General features: G+C 39.3%; 1 protein-coding gene across 1 annotated transcript; it reads left to right on the forward strand.

Moving 5' to 3' along the window:
• The first annotated feature begins 9,468 nt into the window (after nucleotides 1-9,468).
• Nucleotides 9,469-25,131, forward strand: CCDC28A (coiled-coil domain containing 28A). Its single transcript, XM_069598547.1, has 6 exons — nucleotides 9,469-9,828; nucleotides 13,930-14,129; nucleotides 17,556-17,719; nucleotides 18,521-18,675; nucleotides 19,712-19,734; nucleotides 24,565-25,131. Exons 2-6 carry the CDS (start codon nucleotides 13,972-13,974, stop codon nucleotides 24,617-24,619), a joined length of 555 nt encoding a protein of 184 aa, XP_069454648.1. The 5' UTR covers nucleotides 9,469-9,828; nucleotides 13,930-13,971; the 3' UTR covers nucleotides 24,620-25,131.
• The last annotated feature ends 368 nt before the right edge of the window (nucleotides 25,132-25,499 follow it).

Genomic DNA, 25,499 nt, shown 5'->3' on the forward strand with positions numbered 1-25,499 from the left:
ACAATTTAACATGAGATAATACCGCCACCTGGAGGCCAGAGGTAGGTATGTCTAAGAATCAGTGTCATCGTTAGTCATCTGAGTTATGGTGACACTTGATTAGTAATACCATTCTGTTACTTGCCATTATATAAGTCTAGTTTTCTCCTCATTTATTCATTCATTATTGAACACTTTCTAGGTTTCTACTGTATGACAGACACTATGCTAGACTTTGGGAGTACACAGTTGTCTAAGACCTAGCTTCTTCCTTCAGGCATGTAACAAACTAGTGGGAGAGAGCAGGGGATTACCAGATGTCATCCCAGGTATTCTTGCCCTTTAAGGTTAAAATGAAATTAATATAAACCTCCAATCTTCAGATGGTGGAAAATTCGTGGTCTTTCTAAGATTGTAGGGAAAACTGTGGCTTGCAGTGTTCTTGTTCACCTCAGACTCATAGCTCTTGCTTCATCTGACACAGTTCAGTTTATGGACTGCTTTAGTGTCCTCAAACCATTCAATATCACGGTAGTCCAAGCCTATGCCTCAACCAGTAATGCTGATGAAGCTGAAGTTGAACGGGTCTATGAAGACCTACAAGACCTTTTAGAACTAACACCCAAAAAAGATGTCCTTTTCATTATAGCGGACTGGGATACAAAAGTAGGAAGTCAAGAAACACCTGGAGTAACAGGCAAATTTGGCCTTGGAGTATGGAATGAAGCAGGGCAAAGGCTAATAGAGTTTTGCCAAGAGAATGCACTGGTCATAAAAAACACTCTCTTCCAACAACACAAGAGAGGACTCTATACATGGACATCACCAGACGGTCAACACTAAAATCAGATTGATTATATTCTTTGCAGCCAAAGATGGAGAAGCTCTATACAGTCAGCAAAAACAAGACTGGGAGCTAACTGTCGCTCAGATCATGAACTCCTTATTGCGAAATTCAGACTTAAATTGAAGAAAGTGGGGAAAACCCACTAGACCATTCAGGTATGACCTAAATCAAATCCCTTACAACTATACAGTGGAAGTGAGAAATAGATTTAAGGGACTAGATCTGATAGAGTGCCTGATGAACTATGGACGGAGGTTCCTCACATTGTACAGGAGACAGGGATCAAGACCATCCCCAAGAAAAAGAAATGCAAAAAAGCAAAATGGCTGTCTGAGGAGGCCTTACAAAGAGTTGTGAAAAGAAGGGAAGTGAAAAGCTAAGGAGAAAAGGAAAGATATACCCATTTGAATGCAGAGTTCCAAGAATAGCAAAGAGAGATAAGAAAGCCTTCCTCAGCAATCAATGCAAAGAAATTGAGGAAAACAACAGAATGGGAAACACTAGAGACCTCTTCAAGAAAATTAGAGATACCAAGGGAACATTTCATGCAAAGATGGGCTCAATAAAGGACAGAAATGGTATGGACCTAACAGAAGAAGATATTAAGAAGAGGTGGTAAGAATACACAGAAGAACTGTACAAAAAAGAGCTTCACAACCCAGATAATCATGATGGTGTGATCACTCACCTGGAGCCAGACATCCTGGAATGTGAAGTCAAGTGGGCCTTAGAAAGCATCACTACGAACAAAACCAGTGGAGGTGATGGAGTTTCAGTTGAGCTATTTCAAATCCTGAAAGATGATGCTGTGAAAGTACTGCACTCAATATGCCAGGAAATTTGGAAAACTCAGCAGTGGCCACAGAACTGGAAAAGGTCAGTTTTCATTCCAATCCCAAAGAAAGGCAATGCCAAAGAATGCTCAAACTACCGCACAATTGCACTCATCTCACACACTAGTAAAGTAATGCTCAAAATTCTCCAAGCCAGGCTTTAGCAATATGTGAACTGTGAGCTCCCAGATGTTCAAGCTGGTTTTAGAAAAGGCAGAGGAACGAGAGATCAAATTGCCGACATCCGCTGGATCATGGAAAAAGCAAGAGAGTTCCAGTAAAATATCTATTTCTGCTTTATTGACTATGCCAAAGCCTTTGACTGTGTGGATCACAACAAACTGTGGAAATTCTGAAAGTGATGGGCATACCAGACCACCTGATCTGCCTCTTGAGAAACCTGTAAGGTCAGGAAGCAACAGTTAGAACTGGACATGGAACAACAGACTGGTTCCAAATAGGAAAAGAAGTACATCAAGGCTGTATATTGTCACCCTGCTTATTTAACTTATATGCAGAGTACATCATGAGAAATGCTGGACTGGAAGAAACACAAGCTGGAATCAAGACTGTTGGGAGAAGTATCAATAACCTCAGATATGCAGATGACACCACCCTTATGGCAGAAAGTGAAGAGGAACTAAAGAGCCTCTTGATGAAAGTGAAAGGGGAGAGTGAAAAAGTTGGCTTAAAGCTCAACATTCAGAAAACGAAGATCATGGCATCTGGTCCCATCACTTCATGGGAACTAGACGGGGAAACAGTAGAAACAGTGTCAGACTTAATTTTGGGGGGCTCCAAAATCACTGCAGATGGTGATTGCAGCCATGAAATTGAAAGACACTTACTCCTTGGAAGGAAAGTTATGACCAACCTAGATAGCATATTGAAAAGCAGAGACGTTATTTTGCCAACAAAGGTCCGTCTAGTCAAGGCTATGGTTTTTCCTGTGGTCATGTATGAATGTGAGAGTTGGACTGTGAAGAAAGCTGAGCCCCGAAGAATTGATGCTTTTGAACTGTGGTGATGGAGAAGACTCTTGAGAGTCCCTTGGACTGCAAGGAGATCCAACCAGTCCATCCTAAAGATCAGTCCTGGGTGTTCACTGAAAGGACTGATGCTGAAGCTGAAACTCCAATACTTTGGCCACCTGATGCGAAGAGTTAACTCATTAGAAAAGACTCTGATGCTGGGAGGGATTGGGGGCAGGAGGAGAAGGGGACGACAGAGGATGAGATGGCTGGATGGCATCACCGACTTGATGGACATGACTTTGATGAAGTCTGCGAGTTGGTGATGGATAAGGAGGCCTGGCGTGTTGTGATTAATGGGGTTGCAAAGAATCGGAGACGACTGAGCAACTGAACTGAACTGACTGAGTGTTTTATACATGCTGCCCCTGTTCTCCATCAAACCTCCTGAAGATGTAGAATACAACGCTTTTCCCTTGGTTTTCATAATGATTAATTTATCTAAAGCTTTGAGCTTGTCAGGGATTCATTTTGATGTTTTTTAAAAAGATTTTATTTTATTTTTGGCTATGCTGGGTCTTCATTATGCATGTGGGGTTGATCTACTCGCAGCAAGCAGGGGCTACTCTTTGTTGTGGTGCACAAGCTTCTCATTGCTTTTCAGGACAGACTCTTAACCACTAGACCACCAGGAAAGCCCTATTTTGACATCTAGAAGCATGGTGGGATGTGTGTGTGTGTGTAATTAGAGCCACACAAACAATGATAAATTGAATAGACTTCTTTGCTCCTTTTAAAGTCCTTCTTCCCATCATTTTGACTCTTCTTCCCACCTTTTTTTTTTCTGTCCATTTGCAACACTTCCACCCCCATCCTCTACCACAGTGAAAAACCTTCTCCAATTTATTATACAGAATGGTTCAATTTTCTCAACTTCATATTCCCAAACTTAGTGTTGTGTCCACCTGTGCATATCCAACACTCATTATTGTATTATGACACATATGGGCCATGTACCTAGAGTCTCATCCTTTATTTTTTGCCCCTATATAAATGTTTATTTCCCCCATTAACAGGAATTCCAGCAACTCCTTAAAAGATAGAATGATAACAGTTTAGGCCTTATGTAACATTTTAAAATTTAGTTGTTGCTTTACTACCTTCCCCCACCCCACCCTCCGTCCCTCCTTCTTTTCCCTCCATCCACACCTACAGGTATTTCTTAACAATCTTGTGGTTTGTTGCTGTTGTTCAGTTGCTAAGTTGTGCCTGACTCTTTGTGACCCCATGGACTGTAGCACTCCACGCCCCTGTCCTCCACTATTTTCCTGGAGTTTGCTCAAATTTATGTTCATTGAGTTGGTAATGCTATCTAACCATCTTATCCTCTGCTACCCCCTTCTCCTGTTGCCTTCAATCTTTCTCAGCATCAGGGTCTTCTCCAATGAGTCAGCTCTTTACAGGTGGTCAAAGTACTAGAGCTTCAGCATCAGTCCTTCCAGTGAATATTCAGGGTTGATTTCTTTTAGGTTTGATCTTCTTGCAGTCCAAGAGACTCTCAATCTTCTCCAGCACCACAGTTCAAAAGCATCTATTCTTTGGCTCAGCTTTCTTTATGATCCAACTCTCACATCTGTACATGACTACTAGAAAAGCCATTAGTTCAGTTCAGTTCAGTCGCTCAGTCTTGTCCGACTCTTTGCGACCCCATGAATCGCAGCATGCCAGGCCTCCCTGTCCATCACCATCTCCCAGAGTTCACTCACACTCTTGTCCATCGAGTCCGTGATGCCATCCAGCCATCTCATCCTTGGTCGTCCCCTCCTCCTCCTGCCCCCAATCCCTCCCAGCATCAGAGTCTTTTCCAATGAGTCAACTCTTCACATGAGGTGGCAAAAATACTGGAGCTTCAGCTTTAGCATCATTCCTTCCAAAGAAATCCCAGGGTGATCTCCTTTAGAATGGACTGGTTGGATCTCCTTGCAGACCAAGGGACTCTCAAGAGTCTTCTCCAACAACACAGTTCAAAAGCATCAATTCTTTGGCGCTCAGCCTTCTTCACAGTTCAACTCTCACATCCATACATGACCACAGGAAAAACCATAGCCTTGACTAGACAGACCTTAGTCAGCAAAGTAATGTCTCTGCTTTTGAATATGCTGTCTAGGTTGATCATAGCTTTCCTTCCAAGGAGTAAGCGTCTTTTAATTTCATGGCTGCAGTCACCATCTGCAGTGATTTTGGAGCCCCAAAAAATAAAGTCTGACACTGTTTCCACTGTTTCCCCATCTATTTCACATGAAGTGAACTGTGGTGTTGGAGAAGACTTTTGAGAGTCTCTTGGACTGTAAGGAGATCCAACCAGTCCATTCTGAAGGAGATCAACCCTGGGATTTCTTTGGAAGGAATGATGCTAAAGCTGAAACTTCAGTACTTTGGCCACCTCATGTGAAGAACTGACTCACTGGAAAAGACTCTGATGCTGGGAGGGATTGGGGGCAGGAGGAGGAGGGGACGACTGAGGATGAGATGGCTGGAAGGCATCATGGATGTGAGCCTGAGTGAACTCCAGGAGCTGGTGATGGACAGGGAGGCCTGGCGTGCTGCGATTCATGGGGTCGCAAAGAGTCGGACACAACTGAGCGACTGAACTGAACTGAACTGAACTGAACTGAACTGATGGGACCGGATGCCATGATCTTCGTTTTCTGAATGTTGAGCTTTAAGCCAACTTTTTCACTCTCCTCTTTCACTTTCATCAAGAGGCTTTTTACCTCCTCTTCACTTTCTGCCATAAGAGTGGTATCAGCTGCATATCTGAGGTTATTGATACTTCTCCCAACAGTCTTGATTCCAGCTTGTGTTTCTTCCAGTCCAGCGTTTCTCATGATGTACTCTGCATATAAGTTAAATAAGCAGGGTGACAATATACAGCCTTGACATACTCCTTTTCCTATTTGGAACCAGTCTGTTGTTCCATGTCCAGTTCTAACTGTTGCTTCCTGACCTGCATACAGGTTTCTCAAGAGGCAGATCAGGTGGTCTGGTATGCCCATCTCTTTCAGAATTTTCCACAGTTTAGCTTTGACTATACGAACCTTTGTCAGCCAAATGATGGCTCTGCTTTTTAATACCCTGTGATTTTGGAGCCCAAGAAAATAAAATCTGTCACTGCTTCCACTTTCTCTAACCCTAACCCTAATCTTGCTTCATGACAATACTACTGAGCCTCAACTAAAATTCAGCAACAAGAGAGAAAACTGATGGAATGATTGTAATACAGTAGAGCTAATTAGCTGGCCCATTGTATCCTTTGCTTTCTGGTTGAGTCTATAATACAGCACTTCTTCTAAAGCCTGAGTGCTCCTATGACAAGACTTGGAGAAAGGATACTGGAAGGATGCATTGTTCTATATCTTGCAAATGACCACTCACTAATCCTGTTAACTGCTCCTGCCCTTAAAGAGCACGTGTGAATATGAAACTGGATACAAAACCTTAGTTTTGTAGAATCACAGGAAGAAACTATCCCAAATATTAGGTTTTTAAAATAATCACTCAGGGAGACAACAACTTCCCAAAGTGTCAGAATCAGCTCCTTCATTAGATCCCTTGGTATGAAGACTTCGGTACCCAAACACAAACTGCCCAGCTGGAAAACGAGCAATTGCTTGGGCATTAGTGATGCCATCTGACTGGCATTATGACTGGGCCTAGATCTATGGACTTTGGGGTTTAAACAAGGATTATTTGAATGACTTTACCTTCAGAAATAAAATCAGTGAGCTTCATTTGTCTGTAACACACACAACTTGAGTACCTGCCTTATGTCATGTTCTATGTAATGCACAAGGCAAAGTGGTTTAAGATACAAAAATAAACTAAAAAATAATATCTGTCCTTAAGGAACTTAAAGCCTACTGAGGAAGACAGATTAAGCAAAGGCCATATATGTGAGGACTTTGTAAATGTCTAAGTCTGTAACTTTTCATGTCTGTTGTTTACCCTCTTGTTGTTTTACAAAAGTAGCTAGCAGTAAAATACTTAAAATTTAAAGGATCTCTCTGTTTCCTTTGGGAACCTACACTAATGCTTAAGATGTACATCTTAGAGTAGAGCAAAGTCCAGAACACCCCCAGTGGCATTCTTTCAGTTCCATGAATATGGCAAGCTCATTTCTGCTTTAAGACTTTTTTACTAGCTGTTTCCTAAGCCAGGCATGCAAAGAAGCATTAAGACTGATCTGTCTTGGCCTGGGCATTCTGGCATGGGAGGAAAAGGAGATGGAGGAAAAATCACAGATAGGTTTCTAAGTTAAAAAATCTTTCCTAAAAGAACCACAAGGGACAATAAAGTGGTGACTATTTTCTAGGTAGAGCAGCCATTTGATTTGGGTTGAGGTACCTTTTCCTTTGGAATGTAATCTCCAGGGGAAAAACAACGCCTGACTGCAGCTCAACAAAGATGCACAACAGTGGCTTCCAAACCCTCTCATTGCCCACGATCTTACAGAAAAATATTCCTGAGTCAATAAAATGTGGAAAAAATGAGGACACATGATGCTATTGGAAATTTGAACACTGACTGCATATTTGATAATATTAAGTAATTATTGCTGTTTTAGGAATAATGGTGATATGTGATAAAGCTTTTAAAAGATCATACTGAAATATCAGAGATTCAGTCATGTCTGGGATTTGCTTCAGTGTATTACTGGGGAGAAGAAAATGTCCTGGGAGGAATATAAATAAAACAAGATTGGCCATGAGTCAACAGCTAGATGTCGGTTGCATGGGGATTCATTATACTATTCTGTCTTTAGTACATGTTCAAAATTTTCATAAGAAAAAGTATTTTTGAAAATATGCTACAGAGTACATTAGTGGCGGGTGAGGGGATTGGTCTTGTTGATCACAGCTCCTATTCTGGAAATATCTGCTCTCTTTAGGAAGAAAGTATCTGACTAGAGTAATTTGTGCAAGATGTGCATTTAACAATCCAAAGCAGAGATTTCTGAAGTATAAAGGAAAATCTAGTAAGTCTCAAAGAACAAGATTTCTTTCAAGCCTCTATATTTCAAATAAAAGAAATCACACAAAATTGTACTTCTATGACTCTATCTCATGTCACTCTGTCCCTAAGCCAGTATAATCCAGGCACACTGACCACTGGCCTCCTCAAATGTGCCAAGCTCATTTGTACCTAAAGACATGTGGTTTTAGTATATGTTTTGTCAAAGAATGCTCATCCCACTGGCTGGCTCCTGTGCTTCATTCATCTCAACCTCCCCCACCAAAGTTGCCTTTCCAGGAGGGCTTCCCCAGCAGTCCATCTTTAGTATCCCAACCCTACAATAACTATGACCCTAAGCTGTTATTTCAGAGCACTTATCACTAAATGAAACTGTCTTATTTGCCTAATTTATTGTCTGTCTCCTCTATCAAGGATATAAGATTTCTGACTGTAGGGCTCTTGTTCATCTTGTTCATGGATGTCCCCTGATTTTTTACAAGTGTCCAGCCAAAAGAGATATTAAATACAGAACTTTGAACATGGAACTATGTAATTTGAAAGAATACCTTCTTGCGCCCTTATGTTATATCTGGGGTTGCAAATACAAATGCCACAGGGCTTAGATGGGTACTAAATGCATGGGTCTTAGAGAAAAATAGAGATCATCTGAACTTCTCTAAAAGAGTAAGCTGCTCTTGACTACTACTGTTGCCAGGCTACAGTGCAGATCTCGTGTGGTCAGTTCTTCCCATTTATTATTGGGATGACAAATAGATGGGTTGACATAGCTCAAAATTAAACCCGTTTATAAGCTCTGCTCATACAGATAAGACAATTCAAAGATGAGCTGAGATGTTGAGAACAGATATTGAGAAGATCACACTCTACAGCATTGCTCGTAACAGCAAAAAATGGGAAGCAACAAAATCACCCATCATTATGGGAATCCTCAAATAATTTGGAGCAAGCCTATTTGATAGAATACAGTACAATTAAGACAAATGAAGTCTAGCCATCTATATTCATGTAAAAAGATCTCAAAAACATACAATTGGGTGACAAGTCAAGTTGTAGATCAATATACAAAATATAATAGTATTCATGTAAAACTAGAAACCAGGATAACTGCGTTTGTCTTTGCTTTGCGTATCTGGCATGGATATGATGCCAGATACAGTTTCACCACTAGCAATGATGGAGAAGTACGTGCTGCTTTCTCGTCTCTTCAGTCTAACAGTTTACGAATCTAAAATCTCCCCATCCCCGCGCCCCCACCTCCCCCGCCCCGCCGCCACGGAGAAGGCTATCCAGACCAGGGAATGAAACACGGATTCGCCCCTCACTTAGGAGAGTTCGATCTCTCTAGTTCTCAATTCCTTCTCCAGAGGCAGTATGTGTATAGACGAACAGCCTTGGCGAAAGAGAGACTTGGATTTATCAGCCTTTTTCAGTGTCATATTCTTCATTTCAAAACACAGATTCTAACACCTACTTTATAGACTTTAGTGAGGTTTACAGTTAACGTGTCAAATGACTAACAGTAGCTATTTATAGTAGCAGTAATAGAATTTCATTTAAGGGCTCAGCATCAGGGTCGCTAAACAGAATCACGGTTTTTCACGCTGCCTTCCAACCAAAACTGATTTACTTTGCTTTATCCTGGTGATGTTTCAGAAACAATCCAGAACAGTTGCTATGGCGACACTCTGGTTCCGCCTCCAAGCTCGTTCGAACAGCTTGCTGGGAATTGTAGTGCGTGGGAGATTACACTCACGGAGGGGGCGGGGCAGCTTCCGGAAAAGGTATATTTCCGGTTCTTGCCCTCACACCTACCCTCCTTATCCTCCCCGCTTCTGGGCCATTGAGCCCAAAATAAAAGCCCATCTATGTGTCTTCCTTTCCATGCTTGTCGAACTTACAGTTGAAGACAGGATAAGGGAAGCAATGTGATGCCAGGGCCGTAGAAGGGAGCCGCACAGGTGGTACAGGAAGAGGCGGGGCGCCCTGGCACGGAGGCTCTGCCTCCTACATCACTTCCGTAAACAAAGAGCACTGTGGAGGCGCAAGGTCCGGGATGTGACCCCGGCTAGAGCTGCAGCGGTAGCATCGGCGGCTGCGGCGGTGGCTTCAGAGGGCCCCGGGGTCTTTGCAGGGTGAAGAGAACCACGATCCCCTTTCTCCTCAGGTATGAAGTGGAAACAAAGGCACCTCCCCAGTGTCCCTTGTACGCCGCTCCCATCACTCTCTCTGGCCACTACTGGATTCTGGGCGGTGAAGGGTCTCCGTGACGGCTGATTGGGGAAGGGAAATGAGGTGAAGTCTAAAGAGACTCTTAGTGGTCTTTCTTGGAGGCTGTGAGTTCCTGGCTCTCGAAAGACTACGAGCTGTGTTCTGTGAAGGTCTTTTCTGAAAGGTTCCATGCTGCTTGGTATACAGGAGGAATTTCGGTGCTCCTGTAGTAGTGATGTTACTTCCGAACACGGGTAATTTTCGAGCCGTTCCCCCTCAGAACATCTTAGTTTAGACCACTCTTGGTTTATTTGTGTTGCTTTACTTCCTAGTTTTTTTTTTTTTTCCTTGTATCACCAACTGTGTATAAGCGTCATTAAATTCGAAAACCAGTTTATTTATGTGTAGCATAAATGCATAAGATCCTTGCCTCTAAGAACTGATATCCCATCTACTGTGTTGTTATTTTTTAATTGTTATAATTTAATTTGTGTTGCATGCCAAACCAACCCCAGAAGGTCTATTCTGTTACTGAAAATGCTTCTTAAAGGAAAAACCGTTAACCAAGATTTAAGCAGTTTGTTCTCTGCGCTTACAGACTGGGCAATACAGCCTTTACTTTACAGCCTTTGGTTTTTGGCAGTTTAGCTCCAGTTATGATTGTCTAGAGTCAGCCGAATAAACTTGGTTCAGTGGTTTAATAACAGTGCTAGTAGCACACACACAAAAAAGTTGTTTTTATTAAAATTCTCAAGTAATTACTTTAGGAGTGACATCAGTGTATTTGAATCTTTTTGAATGGTTATTGTTGTTTAGTCGCTAAATGGTCAGAAGACTCTTTTGGGACCCCATAGACCATAGCCCACCAGGCTCCTCTCTCCATGGGATTTTCCAAGCAAGAATACTGGAGTGGGTTGCCATTTCCTTCTCCATTGAATGGTCATAGAATGATTAAATTCAGCACAGCATAGTCAAGACCTAATGCTGCTAAGGCTTTTTGCCATCTGATGAGACAAGTAATCATATAAATTTCTCATCTTATGATACATGAAACAATATAATTAGGAAGAGTTGAATTTGCTGCTAAGTCACTTCAGTTGTGTCCGACTCTGTGTGACCCCATAGACGGCAGCCCACCAGGCTCCCCCGTCCCTGGGATTCTCCAGGCAAGAACACTGGAGTGGGTTGCCATTTCCTTCTCCAGTGCATGAAAGTGAAAGTGAAAATGAAATCGCTCAGTCATGTCTGACTTTTAGCGACCCCATGGACTGTAGCTCACCGGCTTCTCCACCCATGGGATTTTCCAGGCAAGAGTACTGGAGTGGGGTGCCATTTATGCATAAGTAAAAAGGAAATGTAGAAGGATGTTTTTAGATAGGTGGCTGAAAAGAAAATAAAGCTGGTTAATACATAAAGTTAAGGGATAGTACTGGGTAAATTCCCTTGTGGCTCAGCTGGTAAAGAATCCGCCTGCAGTGTGGGAGACCTGGGTTCAGTCACTGGATTGGGAAGATCCCCTGGAGAAGGGAAGGGAAAGGCTACCCACTCCACAATTCTGGCCTAGAGAATTACATGGGTCCATGGGGTCACAAAGAGTTGGACAGGACTGAGCAACTTTCATTTTCATATATATTCTCTCTGGAAAAACCAACTGTAACTTCATAGTGTTACTTTTTAAATGAACATTCTTTGGCATTGCCTTTCTTTGGGATTACCTTTTTTGGAAGTACGTGAACCATGAACTTTCAGATGTTCAAGCTGGATTTAGAAAAGGCAGAGGAACCGAAGATCAAATTGCCAGCATCCGTTGGATCATTGAAAAAGCAAGAGAGTTCCAGAAAAACATCTACTTCTGCTTTATTGACTATGCCAAAGCTTTTAACTATGTGGATCACAACAAACTGTGGAAAATTCTTCAAGAGATGGGAATATCAGACAACCTGACCTGCCTCCTGAGAAATCTGTATGCAGGTCAGGAAGCAACAGTTAGAACTGGACATGGAACAACAGACTGGTTCCAAATTGGGAAATGAGTACGTCAAGGCTGTATATTGTCACCCTGTTTATTTAACTTATATGCAGAGTACATCATGTGAAATGCCAGGCTGGATGAAGCACAAGTTGGAATCAAGATTGCTGGGAGAAATATCAGTAACCTCAGATATGCAGATGGCACCACGCTTATGGCAGAAAGCAAAGAAAAACTGAAGAGCCTCTTGATAAAAGTGAAAGAGGAGAGTGCAAAAGTTGGCTTAAAACTCAACATTCAAAAAACTAAGATCATGGTGTCCAGTCCCATCACTTCATGGCAAGTAGATTGTGAAACAATGAAAACAGTGAGAGACTGCAGCCATAAAATTAAAAGACACTTGCTTCTTGGAAGAAAAGCTACGATCAACCTGCTCCTGCTGCTGATAAGTTGCTTCAGTCGTGTCCGACTGTGTGTGATCCCATAGACGGCAGCCCACCAGGCTCCCCCGTCCCTGGGATTCTCCAGGCAAGAACACTGGAGTGGGTTGCCATTTCCTTCTCCAATGAATGAAAGTGAAAAGTGAAAGTGAAGTCGCTCAGTAGTGTCCTACACTTAGTGACCCCATGGACTGCAGCCTACCAGGCTCCTCCATCCATGGGATTTTCCAGGCAAGAGTACTGGAGTAGGGTGCCATTGCCTTCTCCGATGATCAACCTAGACAGCATATTAAAAAGCAGAGACATTACTTTGCCAACAAAGGTCCGTCTAGTCAAACTGACCTATGGTTCTTCCAGTAGTCATGAATGGATGTGAGAGTTGGACTATAAAGAAAGCTGAGTGCCAAAGAATTGATGCTTTTGAACTGTGGTGTTGGAGAAGACCCTCGAGAGTCCCTTGGACTGCAAGAAGATCAAACCAGTCAATCCTAAAGGAAATCATTCCTGAATATTTATTGGAAGAACTGATGCTGAAGCTGGAACTCCAATACCTTGGCCACCTGATGTGAAGGACTGACTCATTTGAAAAGACCCTGATGCTGGGAAGGATTGAAGGCAGGAGGAGAAGGGAATGACAGAGGATGAGATGGTTGGATGGCATCACTGACTTGATGTACATGAATTTGAGCAAGCTCTGGGAGTTGGTGATGGACAGGGAAGCCTGGCATTCTGCAGTCCATGGGGTCACAAAGAGTTGGATGCAACTGAGCAACTGAACTTCTTTTTATATTGGCAAAACTAAATGTATATAATAAAATTTCATGTTTCCTTGGAAGTAGAGAAAGTAAATTCAAAATAGTCATGGAACAAGTTTAACTTTACAGAACAGTTTTTGTCAAGGAACTAGAATCAGTATTATCTCTTGGGAGAAACTGAATTTCTATGTGGTAGTTGAAATAAGGTTTCTGGTTGCTAGTTAAAACGCAGGTACCTATGTCAGCTGCGAGGGATTGGGGGCAGGAGGAGAAGGGGATGACAGAGGACGAGATGGCTGGATGGCATCACTGACTCGATGGACATGACTTTGAGTGAACTCCGGGAGTTGGTGATGGACAGGGAGCCCTGTCATGCTGCGATTCATGGGGTTGCAAAGAGTTGGACACGACTGAGCGACTGAACTGAACTGAACTGATGTCAGTTATACATCTGTTTAAATCTAGTTCTTTTTTCAAAGAATACATTTTAGAAGGAAAACTTAAAGACCACCTAAGGCTTGAGTCAGGCTGAATGATTTGGTGTTCAGATGTCACACCGTTTCTATAACGATATAGGTTTTTGAGGGCAAGGACTTTGTGTTGCTCAGTACTGTCTCACCAGTGCCCAACATAGTGTCTGACATGTGGAAGAGAGTAAATATTTATGGGATGAACTAGTAAAATGATGAACAAAATTTCTTGTCTAACAGGTAGTTTTGGTTAGGGCTTCTGTGTATTTCGTACAGTAAATTAAGCTCAAGGATCCTTGTTCTAACTTTCTTTAATGACCTCTGAAGTTCTTGATCATCTTTCAGCCCATAAAGTGGGTCTTTGAACCCCTTTCATTTTGGCATCTTATAGCATATATGTATAAATCTGCTGTATTTTCTTAGGTCATAACAAGCTGGCCTGGGTGCAGTAAGGAGCTTAAAACAATGGAGGATCGCAAAGTGAAGAGGAGAAGTCCTAAGTCTTTTAGTGCCCACTCTACTCAGGTTGTTAATACCAAAAAAAATGCCATTCCAGTTAGTAAAAGCACGGGGTTTTCAAATCCTGCATCCCAGTCAACTTCACAGCGACCAAAGTTAAAAAGGTGAATTCTTCTCTTTTACATTATTATAGCAAAATGCTATTAAAGTAAATACTAAATCCACTCAGTCTTATAACATTTTTTTTTATCTTGGTTTGACTTTTGAGGCACATACTATATGTGATTTAGAAAAAATTTTATGAAGGTTACAGTGTACAGAGATTAAAAAATGCAGAATGAATGATTGGCTTTAAGGCTCTTTGTCTCATATTAAAATATACAGAGCAAGAGAACTTGTAGACAAAGTTGATGAGCTAGCCAGAAATGGAAAAGAGGTATGTGGTGGTTGTTTTTTACACTGAATATTTGTGCTTTAGTTTTTTTTTTTAAATAATGAATCCGTTGTTTTAATAGAAATAATTTGTATTTATTGTAAATATTTAAACACAGGAAAAATTGAAAAAACAGAAGAACACTAAAATTCCACCACCTGGAAGTAATCACTATTAACATTTGGTGAACATCGTTTGTCTTAAAACTTGAAAGGAAGCGGGGGACAAGTTTGAATGTGTTATGTATTACTGCTGCATATATGTATTTTGTAGTGTTAGATATTTGGAAAGCAAGATAATATCTTTAGAGAAAAAGCACTTCGTAACCTCCATCCTTTAGGTAGTTATGATTAAATAAACTTCCAGCTGAGACTTCATCATGAGAGTCAGTTGAGGAAGTAACGCTGTGACGCTTTGTAGCCGCTAGATTTACACAAAAGAAGAGGGCTGTCTTGGTGATGATCTCACTCTTTTTGAGGAAGCCAGAGACATAACCAGAGACACTTGGAAAAGAACATTCCAATAAGGACTAAATGAAAAACAACAGGAGTTACAAGGGCTTCTGGAAAGGAGTTTTCCTCCTGGAGGAGTTTAATTTAGAGTCAGATTTTGAAAATGGTTTTGGTTGGTGGAAAAAGAGGGCCAAGAGATTTGCAAGGAGATCACTCCTTTTTCCAGATTTTTGCATCAGTTTATTTGTAGCTCATTGTCATTTTCTACCTGGTACTTTTATTCCTATATGCCATTCTAGAATGTAAGCTTCCTGATGCCTGGGGCTTATGTGCCAGACAGTATTTAGAGTAGGACTTGGCACAAAGTGTAATTTCAGTGGGTACTTTTTAATTGAATTATTTTAAAATAAAGTGAAACAGCACGACATGATCAAAAAACTTGAAGTAGGAAGGGACAGATTTATATTTTCTTTTTTTGAGAGGGTTGTTAAATGATGAACTGATGCAAAACAGTTACTTGGATAAAGCTTCCAGTTTGAAAAAAACAATTTGCTACACCAAGACCTTATATTCTGTAGTAGTTTATCTTAGATTTTAATGTGAGTATGAATCTCCTGGGGATCATTTTAAAATATAGTTTCTGAATCAGTTAGTCTGAGATGGGGCTTCAGATAAGCATTTCTAGTAAGCTCACATGTAATAGGGATGGTACAGGTCTTAGACAGCACTAGAGTAGCAATCTAATATCATATACATATAAAATTACAAATCTTGCTTTGTGAAGAACTGTTACTGACCTACTGTCAACAGCCCGTGTGTTCTAAATTGATTTCAAGAGAATTAGTTTTGTCTTGCCACCTTCCCCCTACACCCACAGCCCACCCTATTCATCTGACCCAAACTGTAGTGAGTACAGTTGTGGGGAAGATGTCTTCACACAACATTATGCAGAAAGTAATTGAGTACTCAGTATATGTGTACTTCAGGATCTGTAGTATGTGTTGGGGTTATAAAATAACCCCTGTTCCCAGTTAGTCTTTCATTCACAGACCACCTTTAGGAAGTTTCCTCTGCTGTCCCTAGGCTGAATGAACTGTTTTTTCTCTTTGTTCCCATATCTCAATGTGTGTAGCACCATCACTCAAGTGTTTGGGAGCCTGGGATATGATGCTGCTGTTGCTGCTTCTAAGTCGCTTCAGTCATGTCTAACCCTGTGCGACCCCAGAGACGGCAGCCCACCAGGCTCCCCTGTCCCTGGGATTCTCCAGGCAAGAACACTGGAGTGGGTTTGCCATTTCCTTCTCCAATGTGTGAAAGTGAAAAGTGAAAGTGAAGTTGCTCAGTCGTGTCCAACTCTTAGCGACCCCATGGACTGCAGCCTACTAGTCTCCTCCGTCCATGGGATTTTCCAGGCAAGAGTACTGGAGTGGGGTGCCATTGCCTTCTCCGTGGGATATGCTAGGCATGTATAATAATAATCAATGCCTACTAAGGGCCTACTAATGTCTGAAAGGGCCTTCCTGAGGAAATCACATTTAAAGGATGTGTGGGAAGTAGCCTGGCAAAGATGGCAGTGGGGGGGGTGGGGGTGGGGAACGATGCTAATGTAGGCAAAGGATTAGCTGAAAGTAGATGAGAAAATGGATTTCTAGGAAGAAAAAGAGATTCAGAATGTCTGGAGCATTGACAGAACAAGAGGATTCCTGAAGGTTATTGGACTACTAAAGGGTTTGAATTAAGTCAATTATATGATCTGATTTTACTTTTTAAAAATTGACTTGACTGCTCTGTGGGCAAGGAAGGGGGACTCAGACAATACACAGAGGCAGGGAGACCAGTTGGGAAGCTGTTGGACTTGTTCAAATAAAGAACAGTAGCAGTGGAGAAGGAGAGAACCAGAAAGCTGATAGAGAGCTTTATGGATATAATCAACAGGACTTCCTGCCTGCACATGGGAACCATAGGAAGCTGGAGGAGTCAAGGATGATAACAGACTTTAGCACTCCATCACATCATGATTGTGAATTTATGTCTGTCTTTCTCCTTAGACTGGGCATGCTTCAGTACAATAACTGAAGTCCTGTGCATGTTCATGTACTCAGTATCTGGCACCAAGTCAGCTACAGAGTAGGGGCCTCATAACCACTTACTGGACAACCCATGGTTCGGGGAACAACTGGGATAAGGTTTAGATGAGAAAGCAGAATGTTTCCTGAGAAATGAAATATGAAACATGGGCTAGTAAGAAGACTTCCTAATTCTCTTCTCAGTTATTTATTTGCATATCTAAAGAATTAGCATACTGGAGGAAAAGAATGTCCCCTGGAGGAGGAAATGGCAACCCACTCCAGTATTCTTGCCTGGAGAATTCCAGGGACAGAAGAGCCTGGCAGGCTACAGTCCATGGGTCACAAAGAGTCAGACTCGACTAGCAGCTGAGCACGAAGATCTATTACTCTACTTTTTATATACCTTAATAGTTCTAGTTTACATTTGTTTGAGATTTTCACAGCCTGTTCTTCTGGTTTCTGCCGTGAAATGACTGCTTTTACTTAGTATTGTTTTTATCCTTATGTCTTGTTTTTATGGAAAATTCCATTTAACTCACTAATTTTGCTGAATCTAGAACAACCTGAAAAAATGGAATGATCTCTTTTTAAAGATAATCACATGCAGTTGATTTTTTCATTGCCTCCTTTTAACAGAGTGTCGAAGGAAAAGGCCAGACCTCCTGGTGGAGAAGGCAGAGGTGCCCAGGCAGCCCCGATCCAGCACTCCTTCCTTACCGACGTCTCCGACGTCCAGGAAATGGAGAGGGGCCTGCTCAGCCTGTTAAACGACTTCCATTCTGGCAAACTCCAAGCATTCGGTGATCCACAGTGTTTCTGTCCACTCTTTTCCTTCTCAAGATATTTGCATCATATTTTCTGCATGTATTTGTCATTCTTTTTTTTAAAGTGTCAGGTTTTTTTTATTAGAAAAGTCCGGAGGCATAAAATGCAGTCATCCTAGATTTCATTTGTCATGGGATATAGTTTACCTTTTAAAGTTTCAGGAGAAAAGATTTTTTTAACAAGGGTTGATTAGTTGAAATGTTAAAGTAGGATTGCTGTTGATAAGTCTCTTGAAAGTATAACGAACAACAGGGACATTCTTTGTCAATTAAAATATTTTAGATTTAGTGTTTTCAATTTGGTAAGACTCGATTATTTTTCTTTGAAGCCTTAACTTGTTTCTTGCTTACGAGTCCTGATTTTCAAGAATTTCATGGCTGAAGTTCTTATAAGACTCTTAATTCCACTCAGATTATTGTAAAATTCTGGGTTACTTAATTCTAATGGCTTTTGTCAACTAGGACATGAATAGATGGTGATAATACTCCTACATATGATATTACTATTAAAAAAATTTTTTTAGCTAAAAGCATTCTTATATTTAAAAAATTTTTTTCTATATAATTTTTTAATGCCTGATCATGTTTTAGATTGTTATTGTTTTCTTGATCAGGGATTTGATTTATAATTTTACACAGAAAATATGTAGTCATTACAACGTGATTTACAAAAAGAAAGAAAACTGATTTATCTTATGTACCTAGACTTTAGAAGTTTTTCCTCAAGACAGTTTAACCTATCCTAATCTTTATTAATGTTCTGGAATGTTCCCCCAGGAAATGAATGTTCCATTGAACAGATGGAACATGTTCGGGGAATGCAGGAGAAATTAGCTCGCTTGAACTTGGAGCTCTATGGGGAGTTAGAGGAACTTCCCGAGGATAAGAGAAAAGCAGCCAGTGACTCTAATCTGGAGAGGCTTCTGTCTGATGTGAGTACCGTCCTCTTTTTTTTTAATTCTTTTTTTAGTCAAAATTTGTATTGAGATAAAATTCACCATTTTAATCATTTTAAAGTATAAGTTCAGTGATTTTTAGTATACTCACAAAGTTGTACAGATATCACCACATCTAATTTCAGAACATTTTCATCACTCCAGAAAGAAAGCCTATACCTCTCCATTCTCCCCTCTCCCCATCCCACAGCGACCACCAATTAATCTTCTGTCTCTATAGATTTGCTTACTCCGCACATTTCATATAAATGGAAGTCATAAAATACGTGACTATATATGTCTGGATTCTTTCACTTAGTGTAACATATACTGTTTTTTAAAAAAATTTATTCAAAGGAAATTATATTTACATCTAGGCATATTTTCTGAGATGCTGGCAAATCTAAAAGTAAAAATATTTGCTTCTGTACATATATAAAGGATCTTAAGATATAAAAGTATCTCAAAAGATCCTGGCATGATTAATATATTTTGCATTAATTACTCAGGTGGTAGTTCCATATACATTTGGTGTTTATTGTAATTTAGTGCAGGGTCTCCATAGAACTGTATAACTTTAGGCAATTTAATGTTTTTGTAACTCAGATTTTTCTCTCTGTAAAATAGGGATGATTAATTCTACTTTCTACTAAAAGTGTATCATGTGAAATCTTTTTGTAATCCATAAAGTTTTAAAAGATTTTGATCATTAAAATGGCAACTTTTTTCTTTTAAAACCTATCAGAGATGATTATAGTTAAGAATGGTTTTAAGAATACTTATAAAGCTTCTTTTTTTATCATAAGGTTTTAACTCTTTTCTCATATTCTTATTTCATAAATACTAAAGCTACTTTATTATTATTTTAAGTGACTTTCTCAGTCTAAAAAGTTTTGGAAAGTTCTTTAATATTTTGCTTATTTAAAGAAAGTTTAAATGAGAAATAATTTCTTTAATATCTGATTAACAATTATTTACTTATGATATTTATGTTATAAAAATGAAAATTAAATTTGTTGCTTTGTGTTTACAGCTAGAAGAATTGAATTCTTCCATGTATCCTTTGCTTAGTATCAGCAGTGAAAAGTTTACAGATTGTAATTTTTGGTGAATTAAGTACTAATGAAGTGAAGAAGCCTACTATTATTTACTGGGGCCATCTCTTTTTCCTTTTGGTTTCTAAATGGAATTTCCTAATTGTTTTGTATGCTTAAAATTTGTTTTTCTATCATTTGTGCTTTGCTTTGTATTGTTTTTGGAATTTTAAAACAAAATTTTAAATATTTTAATCAAAAGAATGAAGAATTAGCCTAGTTGCCATATACATTATTTTGAGTCTTAGATTCTGAAGGTAAATGGAAGTGGGATAGTGGACATAATAGACTACACTAAATTTAATGTTAGAATTAGATGCATTAAAAAAGGTGTAGTATGGGGTTAACTTAAAGGAAGTCACCCAGGCACATGTAAAATATTCATGTTTTGACATTCCAATTTAGAGCATTTATTTCAAGAACTTTTTAAAATGTATTTTTGAATGTAGTGATAGGCACAATATGAAGTATGTAAGAATAAAAAAAAATGATCTTGTCTATATAGAATAATTTTAGAAGTAAGGCATCTCTTTAAACCAAATAATGAGATACTGGTAAGGATACTGGTTATAGAGTCAAGAGATTTGATTTTCAAAATTTGATTCCACATTTTGCTAATGTAAATTTTGGTAGATTGTTTAACATCTTAGAGTGTCCTCTGTAATTTGAGATAATTGCTACATGTAATGATGTGTATATGAAAATTTCCAAACTATATGTTATAGTCTATGTATTTTAAAAATATTTTGCTATTATTGCTATAAAATATACTATTTCTAGCTGCTAAATTGTATAACAACAATGAAGAAATAGGAAGATAGATATATATATAAATCCAGTAGTAGTAACTAATATCTAACCTTTATTGAATACCTATTATTCACCAAGTATTATATGAGCATTTTACATGCATTGTCTCATTTGGTCCTCCCCATGAAGGTAGGTAGTTCTACCCTTCATTTTACAGATGAAGAAAACACACTTTTAAGAAGCCACATAAACTGTAGGGAGATATGGATATGAGATATCATTGTCAAGAAAGACTTTAATACAGGGATAAGATATGAGTTAATTAGGAGGCATTTCTCAAGGGATAGTTCCTAATTCTTTTTTTATATTCTTTTTATAAAAATATATATATTTTTTAATTTGGCTGCACTGGGTCTTAGTTGCAACATGTGGGATCTAGTTTCCTAACCAGGGATTGAACCCAGGTCCCTGCGTTAGAAGTGTGGAGTTTTAGCCACTGGACCACAAGGGAAGTCCCTTTTATATTTGTTTTAAGCTTCATATTCTATGCTTTATATTCTTTCTTATATGCTTATGACACATAATTCCTATCCTCTTATCTGAGTTTTTGTTAAATATTTAGACTTATTTTTCTCACCAACTTCCTCAGTTCAACCCCCACATTTAAACAAGGCATGGTGGTAGAGTACAAGAACATGGGCTTTGGATTGCTTGGTTTCAAATGTTGGTAAGCAGCTGTAACCTTGAGCAAAGCCTGGCAACCTTAGTTTCCTCATCATTAATGTTCTATCTGTAATCATACTTTCCCCTCCTAATTTTGCTCTCTATAATCAGTTATTGTTTTTGTTCAGTCACTAAGTCATGTCAGACTCTTTGCGATCCCATGGACTGTAGCATGCCAGGCTTCCCTATCCTTCACTATCTCTCAGAGTTTGCTCAAATTCATGTCCATTGAGTCAGTGATGCAGTCCAACATTCTTATCCTCTGTTGTCCCCTTCTTCCCCTGTCTTCAATCTTTCCCAGCATCAGGGTCTTTTTAATGAGTTGGCTCTTCACATCAGGTGGCCAAAGTATTGGAGCTTCAGTTTTAGCATCAGTCCTTCCAATTAATATTCAGGATTGATTTCCTTTAGGATTAACTGGTTTGATCTCCTTGCTGTCCAAGGAACTCTCAAGAGCCTTCTCCAGTACCATACTTCAAAAGCATGAATTCTTCAGTGCTCATCCTTCCTTATGGTCCAACTCTCACATCTGTACATGGCTACTAGGAAAACCATAGCTTGGACTATACGGACCTTGGTAGGCAAAATGATGGCTCTGCTTTTTAATATACTGTTTAAGGTTTGTCATAGCTTTCCTTCCAAGGAACAAGTGTCTTTTAATTTCATGGCTGCAGTCAGTGTCCTCAGTGATTTTGCAGCCCAAGAAGGTAAAATCTATCACTCTTTCTACTTTTTTCCCCATCTATTTTCCATGAAGTGAAGGGACCAGATGCCATGATCTTAGTTTTTTGGATGTTGAGTTTAAAGCCACCTTTTTCACTCTCCTCTTTCACCCTCATCAAGAGGCTCTTTAGTTCCTCTTTGCTTTCTGCCATTGGAGTGGTATCATCTACATATCTGAGGTTGTTGATATTTCTCCCAGAAGTCTTGATTGCAGCTTGTGATTCACGCAGCCTGGTATTTCATATGATGTACTCTGCGTATAAGTTAAATAAGCAGATCGTCTTGGACATCTGAGTGCCTTCCTGAGTACGTACACTTGGACATTTGGGTAACCCTGAGTCCAACTCATGAATGACAAAACCAAAGAGAGGCAGACAACTACAGATAAAGACTCCAAACCAGTGGGTCTCATTGGCAGAACGCATGCTACTTCCACCTTAAAGTGACTGGTCACCCCTTAGGCCCAGCTGAATGGGGGAGGCAGAAGTTGGTTAGTCTTAAGTATGGGTCACCCATTAGAGATGGTTCTCAAAGTGAGGTGTGAAATGATGCTTCATTGTTATGACTTTTAGGAGCACCAGAATGAGGTGCATTCAACTATTTGGGGGCATTAAATAGGGGAAGGTGGGTGCAATGCAGTGTTCTTTTTATCCTTTATATTATGTTCCAGTTGTTAAGCTGAACTTAGGACACACTTGAAAAAAAAGTGTTGGGATTTGAACACCACATGGAAAAACTGGTTTCTAATCTACAGGGTATTGGGCTTTGGAAGAGAGAGGAGAGGGAAGAAAATAATTTTTATATATTTCTTTCCCCCATATGTATTATAAAAAAAATAATTAAAATATCTTCTCAAAGATTTTAGGTAATTGAAATATATCCCTGGATATCTGTGAGCAGTGTTTTCTGGAATCTACGTACAGAAGAAAGAGCAGTTTATTATCTGCTGAGCAATAGATAGGATTGAATAATTTTTATTAGTTATTTAGAGAGCCAAAGAAAAGGCTACAGTCTCTGACAGAACAAGTAGCAAAGTCTCTGCCTGCTAAGAATGATGATAAGTGGTCAAACATAGCCCTGTCATCAGTGCCCCTATTTTTTTAATGTTCAAGAGTATTTCAAAATCCTTTCTATTACTATAGCAGATACTGCTAATCAGTCATGGCACTGTCTGCCATTTAATTGGACAGGGACATGAAATTACTTGCTCTCTCTTAATTACAGTTAGTTGTCAGGCATTATCAGTTCTATTTTATATTCTTTCATTCTCCACCCTCATCACCTGATTCTATAATATTTCAAATTTCTGTTCTCTGGAAACTCTAGAGTTACACTGTTCAATATGACAAACACTAGCCAGGTTATCTACTGAGCACATGAATTGTGTCCAATATGGATTGAGATATGCTATAAGTATAATGTGCACACCTAATTTCAAAGAGTTAGACCAAAAAGAAGAATGTAAAGTATCTTAATGTTTTTATAAAGATTACTTGTGAAATGATAATTTTCTAATTATTAGTATAAATAAGTATATTTTAAAAACTATATCTGTTGCTTTTATTATATTTCTGTTGGACAGTACTGCTGTAGACTTTAGACATTGCCACTAAATAGTTATTCTTCCTAAAACATCACTTTTATCTTGCCATTCCTGTTTCTTACCAAGTTCTTCACTGTGTCAGACTTTTTAAAGGCTCTCAATAATTTGATCATAACATATTCATCCTGTTATGTTTTTCATTATTTTTCATTCCCATCAAGTTGGGTCTCTGGATGCTCAAATTTATGCTCACCTTAATGCCTTTGTTCAGGTTGTACTTTCTACCTAGAGTTACTCTGGCCTACCCTTTCTTCTTATCAAATAACACTCAAGCTGACCACATTCATAAAGCATTTTGTTTGTACCTCAGACTAGCATTCTGCCTTGTTTCATCTTATATGTGTTAAATTTCAACCTTCCAACCGAATGAGAATATCTTTGACAGCAGAGTTGCTAGCATTTAGTTGTCCACAGGATATCTAGATCATTGTTTGAACTGGGTCTTGAAAATCAGGTGGTAAGTGAAAGGTGAAAGAGGAAAATAAAAGGCAGTGATTAGAAGGATAGGGAATAAACTTTGCAGGAATTCTATCCTATTTCCAATCTTCTTGAATAGTCATAGGATTATAGGAAAGGTTTTAGAACTATGATGATTTTCTTCTATTCTATTCTTTTGGACTTTCAGAAAGAAATTATCTTCCCAAGGATCATAAAGTGGTATTATCTTCTCAAGTGAATTTTGTTAATGCAGTAAGTTTTCATATTTTCATATTTACCATGAAGATGATTCTTGCTGCATTAAAGTCATTTTGTACTCTATTAGAACCAGGAACACAGTCTTGAATCAGTGACTTTAAGTCTTCAAATTCTAGACATATTAAAATACTTCACTACTTTCAAAGACCGTCTTACCACATCCAAGTTTCTCAATAACAGCATAGGCACTTTCTCTTTAAACATATTTCTTTTTCTAATACCTCTGTCTCTTAGCTCTTGAATGTAATTTCCAGAAATGTAAAAGAGAATGAAAATGTTCTTAACTGATGAATTCAGACAAAAACTCCATTTGGCAGATGCACAAGATGTTCCAAATACTTCCACCAGCTAAAATGAAATTCAGTTGCTTTCTCGCGGTTTGAAGAAAAGCAGCACTCGACTTTTCCAGCTGAATCCAGTAGCAGAATCATCTTCCACAATAAGGAATTAAAGTAATTAAAGTGCAAATACAGTGATTGCTTTCACATGCTGCTTTTAGCAAACTTGACTTGCCATAATTCACCTAACTGGAGGTCTAGGCCTTATTGAAGGCTTAATCAGGAAATGTGATACAGAGCTTTTGCTGCTATGCTTAATATTGTTGCCTTACGGGTTTATACTTGAAATGCACTGTGCTAAATGTTGATGGGGCTGAAGGATTTATCCTTCCTGAGCTCATCAAACTTATTCCACTATTGATAAGTTGATGATGCACAGCCTTTTTGTGGCAGCCCAGCTTCAGTTTACATTAGACAATCAGTACACACACCTGGTGTGTTTTCCAGTGGCCAGTGACAACAAAATGTTGAATGAATATTTGTGAAATTTGCTATTTTTAATAAAGTGATTGTTTTAAATTAAAAACAGTCTCTCTGTTTTAGATAAACTTACAGTCTTCAGTCTGGGAATACAAGGGCTGGTTCAATCCTCAAAGGGTAAACTGTATTTAGAAAATTGAGGTTCTACCTTCCTTGCAAACCTTGCACCTTGTGCACATTTTAATATAGATATAATGAAAAAGAGCCTGGGCTTTGATCTTACTTGACCTTGGTTTAAATCTCCATTCTGCCCCTTAGCTTTAGGTTCATGTGTGTTTACTCAGTTTCTGTTTTTTTGTTTTTAGTCTAGAAAAATGTGGTTAATAACCAGCTTGTAATGGTTGTAATGTGGAGAAGGCAATGGCACCCCACTCCAGTACTCCTGCCTGGAAAATCCCATGGATGGAGGAGCTT

The sequence above is a fragment of the Ovis canadensis genome, chromosome 8 (genome assembly GCF_042477335.2).
Source record: "Ovis canadensis isolate MfBH-ARS-UI-01 breed Bighorn chromosome 8, ARS-UI_OviCan_v2, whole genome shotgun sequence".
NCBI classification, from domain to species: domain Eukaryota; kingdom Metazoa; phylum Chordata; class Mammalia; order Artiodactyla; family Bovidae; genus Ovis; species Ovis canadensis.